Consider the following 4764-nt stretch of genomic DNA (forward strand, 5'->3'; position numbering starts at 1 on the left):
GAGAGAGAGAGAGAGAGAGAGAGAGAGAGATCTGGAAAGCTGCATGATCTGAGAAAGATACTAAAACGGAGGAAGACCATAGAGAACAGGGACCTATTCGAAGAATGAGGTGATTTAGAAGGTGTGTAATTTGGATCACCATGCGAAAGAAAAGCTCTCTGGTGGAGACCTAATAATCACGTTCTTTGGGACCACAGAGTTGAGTATTTCAAAGATACTTTAAGAGTGAGTCTTAGAAAGAACAACAAAGAGGACCCTAAGAGAGACATGCATGGATCTAATCTACGTGGAAAGTAGAAAAAGACAAGATCTGAGTAAATTAGGAGCTTGGGGATTATAGAGAGGGTAGAAAGGGAGGGGAGAGAAGGGAGGGGGCAAAGAAAAACATATAGCTCAATAAAAACAATGTAAAAGAAAAGAGTGAATCTGAGAAAGGAGTTATCCTCCAGATGAGGAAGATAGAGATTCATGGCCTCGAGAACAGCTGCTATAGCTCCAAGCACCATGACCGCATTCAAAGAGAAGGGGGGGTGGAGCGTCAGAAAGCCCCCACTTCCCCCTTGGTCTCTCATCAGAAATCGAATATATCTTCCAGAAACTCCTTGTAGGCTTATTCGATTTGTTGAGCAGCACAGAATCCTATGGCTACATTTTGCTGTACAGGAGACAAGAAAATTGAGTATCTGACTATGGGTAGCCAAATCAAGCTTAAACCAGTTATGATCAGGTCAACATGCCAATACCCTAGTAACAGTAGAGTAGATAATGAAAAGCGTTTGGTAGGTTTCTTGATTACACGACTGAGCAGCTCAATAGCCAACTCCTATAGTTAGGGAGAAACTATAGGTCATTGCTAGTGGGAGTCTCTGGTACTGTGGTCAAATGCACATTAGTGAATACAAAGATGCTGTTGATGAAGGCAATGGGGAATAAATACATCCAGTTATACTACTTGTAGCTTCCATTTATTCAACCAATAGTCATTGAGTGGCCACTGTGCTTGTGGTAGTTTGAATGAAAAAGTCCTCCTTACCCCCATGGGTTCATACATTTAAATGCTTGGTCCAAAGTTGATGGAACACTTTGGAAAGGATTAGAAGCCATGGCTTTGTTGGAGGAGGTGTGTCACAAGGAGTGGGTTTAGGTTGCAAAAGCTTATGCTAGGCCCAGTTTCTCTCTGTGCCCTTTGCCTGCCAACCAGGATGTAAGCTCTTAGCTATTGCTCCTGCCCACCTGTCACCATGCTCCCATCCATGATGGTCATGAACTCTACTACCCTCTGGAACCATGATTCCCAATTAAATGCTTTCTTTTTTAAGTTGCCTTGAGCATGGTGTTTGGTCATGACAGTAGAAAAGTAACTAAGACAGTGCTCCAGGTACCCGTGGCATTCTGAAGATGTAACAGTTCCTGCCGTGTTACAGTGGGAAAGACAGATAAATTCCCAACAACCAGTCCTGTAAGTGAACCATCCTGGGTCAGGAAAGGCTTTCCTGACTGGTGACTGTCATCTGAAAAGAGAATGTGAAGATTGAGGCTGCCATCTTCCCGGAAATGCATCCGGGATGCATTGGATCTATCTCCTACCTGTTGAAACACCCTCACTGTGATGGTCACCCTCCTCAGTCTCACTCTTCCATCAAATCCTTACTGACCTTCTTGCTAGCATGGCCTGCTTCTTCTTTAAGCTATGCAGGATATGGTTGTATTCTGCCTTAGGGTCCCCATTGCTTCTTGCACCTCCCAGATCTATCCAGGAAATGCCTTGCTGACTATCACCTTGGATTTAGTCAGCCCTCAACATTTATTATTTTTTTTTTCGAGACAGGGTTTTTCTGTGGTTTTGGAGCCTGTCCTGGAACTAGATCTTGTAGACCAGGCTGGTCTCGAACTCACAGAGATCCACCTGCCTCTGCTTCCCAAGTGCTGGGATTAAAGGCATGCGCCACCACCGCCCAGCCCCCCTCAACATTTATTTTAACTGGACTTGAAAACGACATTTATAGGATTAATCCCCATCTAGTTTCAGACAAGATCGGATAATGTTCTTAGAAAAGCGTGTATGTAGAGTTCCTGCAAAAGTACACATCTAGAGACTTAGATTTTTCTACATGATTTTTTTTTCTTTTTAAGACAATACTAATACTTGCTATTATTAGGGTCAAGGGTGTGGTCAGTGTCAGAAAGCTTGTCTAGGATCCAGGAGACTTTTAGTTGGATCCCTAGCACTGAAATATTAGTAATGGTGATTAGTAAATGGTAACATTACATTTCTGTCAACTATCATCATATCTAAGCTGTAGTCTGCTTGGTTTATTACATTTATTCCAACCTTGTTGCTTAGCTTTAGGAACAAGGTGTTTGGGATTTCTCAAGGAGGTCCAATCCTTGAATTAATCTAGCTCCATTGAGCATCTTCAGAGAGACAATTGTCCTGGGCGATAGAATGTTCTTCCTGAAAGTGACACATTGTTAATCTTTAGAGAAGGCAAATACAGGGGGCACTAATTAAAAAGCATGGTGGTATACTACCAAGCTCTTGCAAGTATACACCCTTTAAAGATTGTCAGGTCAGAGCGAGAGAGTGGCCTGGCCATTCGTCCCACACCATGAGATTTTTAAGAGGTGTCCCTGTGGTAGTTCTTTGGTTCTGGGAAGTCACCAGGACAAACAGAGCGCTAGAGACCTGTAGCCAGTGTCCTTATTTTAAATGTTTATCTAACTCTGCCACACTCTGGCAGAGGTTGAAGAAGCATCCTCTGGGTGAAGGTATCAGGTTCTAAAGTTGTGGCAGGCATGCGGACTACCATTGGCCTTAAGTTCAAAGCTGCCCGCACTCCCGGTGGAGTCAAATCCGGCGGGCGTTTCTCCTCTGTCCAAGTTGTCCAGGGACAACTCAGGGCGTGAAGAAAACTCGAGAAAAGACACATGAAGTCCCACTGGGGTCAGTATCTACCGACCGAAGCAAGGCCAGCTGCGCCCTTCCCACGCCGGCCAGCGCCCACTAGCGCAGTGGCTGATCGGGGGAGGAGGCGGGGTCCCCAGGCGCAGAGCCCAAATCTGTGCGCTTCCCGGTCCTCCTCCTCCGCGCCGTCACTGGCTGCATCTTTCTGCCCCGGCACAATAGAGGCTCCGCCTTCCCTCCGCGCCAGCCCCGCGGCGCCCTGGGCCAGCAGCCCTCCCTCGCCTCCCGCGCCGTGGCCACTGTCCGTCCTGCACTCGGTCCCTGTTGCTTCGAGTTTCCCGGCGCCAGCTTCCACCTGAGCCCACCCTGCGGTGACGCCCTCAGCGAACCGGCGCCCGCCTCCGCCCCCTCGGTCACCTCTTTCTTGTGTCCTCTCTGCACAGTTCTAGGCTGCTGGGGTCAGGGAGGAGATGCTCAGGGTCCCTGGGGAGTTCAGTCCTGCTCCACTCAGCCACACCCAGCTTTAGACGGCTCTCCGAGCGGCCACTCTTCCGGACTCCTGTGAAGACGCCTTCCAGCCTCTCTTTGCTGAGACCCTCAACCCAAGGTGGTCTCTGAAGGGACTAAGGTCCCTGTGTGTCGCGTCACTCATGGCCAGTCCTCTGACATTAGTTCTCTGCTTTGCTCTGATGGTGACATGGGTCTGGGGGTCCAGTACCCCTCCCACAGGGACAAGCGAGCCCCCTGATGTGGAAACAGTGGCACCCACGGAGGATGACACTTTGCAAAACGAGGCGGACAACCAGGAGAACGTTTTATCTCAGGTAGGATGAGGAATCTCACGCCCTCCCCTCTTGCCTTGGGGGGATGGCAAGGACGTGAGGCTGGCCCTGGATGAAGAGTTTGTGAGCAGCTGGTTTTCTCTTTATTTTTAGTAAGGGGGGTATTTCCTTTTCGTTTGCCATAGAATATTGTTTTTTGGTTTTGGACAGACTTTCTTGTAGATCAGGCTGACTTCCAGCTCACTGTGTAGCTGAGGCTAGCCTTGAATTGCTGGTTCTCACTTCTCAAGAGTGGAGATTCCACCACTCTGGCTTTTGGTTTGTTTTGTTAAGGTATCTTCTTAAAAGTCGGTGTATGGGCCCTCCTCTAACAATTATGGAGTGTTTCAAGCTTGCCAAGTGAGGAGAAAGGAGGGGAAAAGAGGACTTCATACAGTCCTTGAGAAGAAAGGTGTATGTGTGTGTGTTGGTATAGTGGCTGTGAAAAGTACCTATTGCCTGGAGAGTGCTTGTCACAATTGGAATTGTGTAAACAGGAGGGCATACTGGATAGGAGGCAGACGGCATAAGCCATGGGAGATGTATTATGGCCTCAGATGGGACACTGGGGGGCCGAAGCACGGGGCAAAGACAACTGCCACATGTGTGATACATATGAGGGGAGCCCCAGGACAGAGAGATTTATGTCAAGACCTGGTTCCCTGGGAGCAGAGAGAGGAAGTACGGATCCACACAGTTCTGGCTGATTCTCAGTGGGGGCCAAGTGACCCACGATAGTGATGAGCCTTGTGGCGTGTCTGTTTATGAATCTCACTCAGTCCTCAAAACACCCTGATAGCCTTCCGGGAGATGCTAGAAGTGAAAGGGCAAGCCTGGCTTCTGGCGGTGTCCAGCCTAGTTCTCAGGACTGCAAGGGACACTTCTCTCACTTACGTGGTATTTTGAGCTCTCTGATGCTGGCACTCTGATGTGCAGTGGGCGTCATCGTCGTCCTCAGAATGAGTAGTGTCAGAGAAAGGATGCTGAGTATTGCCTGTACCTCCACTAGGCCCTCAGTCTGGGTCTTTGCACGCGCGC

The 4764-nt window shown here is 48.5% G+C and overlaps 1 protein-coding gene across 2 annotated transcripts in view; it reads left to right on the plus strand.

Moving 5' to 3' along the window:
- The first annotated feature begins 3188 nt into the window (after window positions 1-3188).
- Window positions 3189-4764, plus strand: part of Olfml2b (olfactomedin like 2B) — a 37202-nt gene continuing 35626 nt past the window's right edge. For both annotated transcript variants that reach the window (XM_026779618.1, XM_005348781.2), the window contains exon 1: window positions 3189-3729. In XM_026779618.1, the coding sequence (XP_026635419.1) occupies window positions 3556-3729 (174 nt within the window). In that variant the 5' untranslated portion in view covers window positions 3189-3555. The remainder of the gene's footprint in view (window positions 3730-4764) is intronic.

This window comes from Microtus ochrogaster, chromosome 6 (genome assembly GCF_000317375.1).
Source record: "Microtus ochrogaster isolate Prairie Vole_2 chromosome 6, MicOch1.0, whole genome shotgun sequence".
Lineage (NCBI taxonomy): Eukaryota > Metazoa > Chordata > Mammalia > Rodentia > Cricetidae > Microtus > Microtus ochrogaster.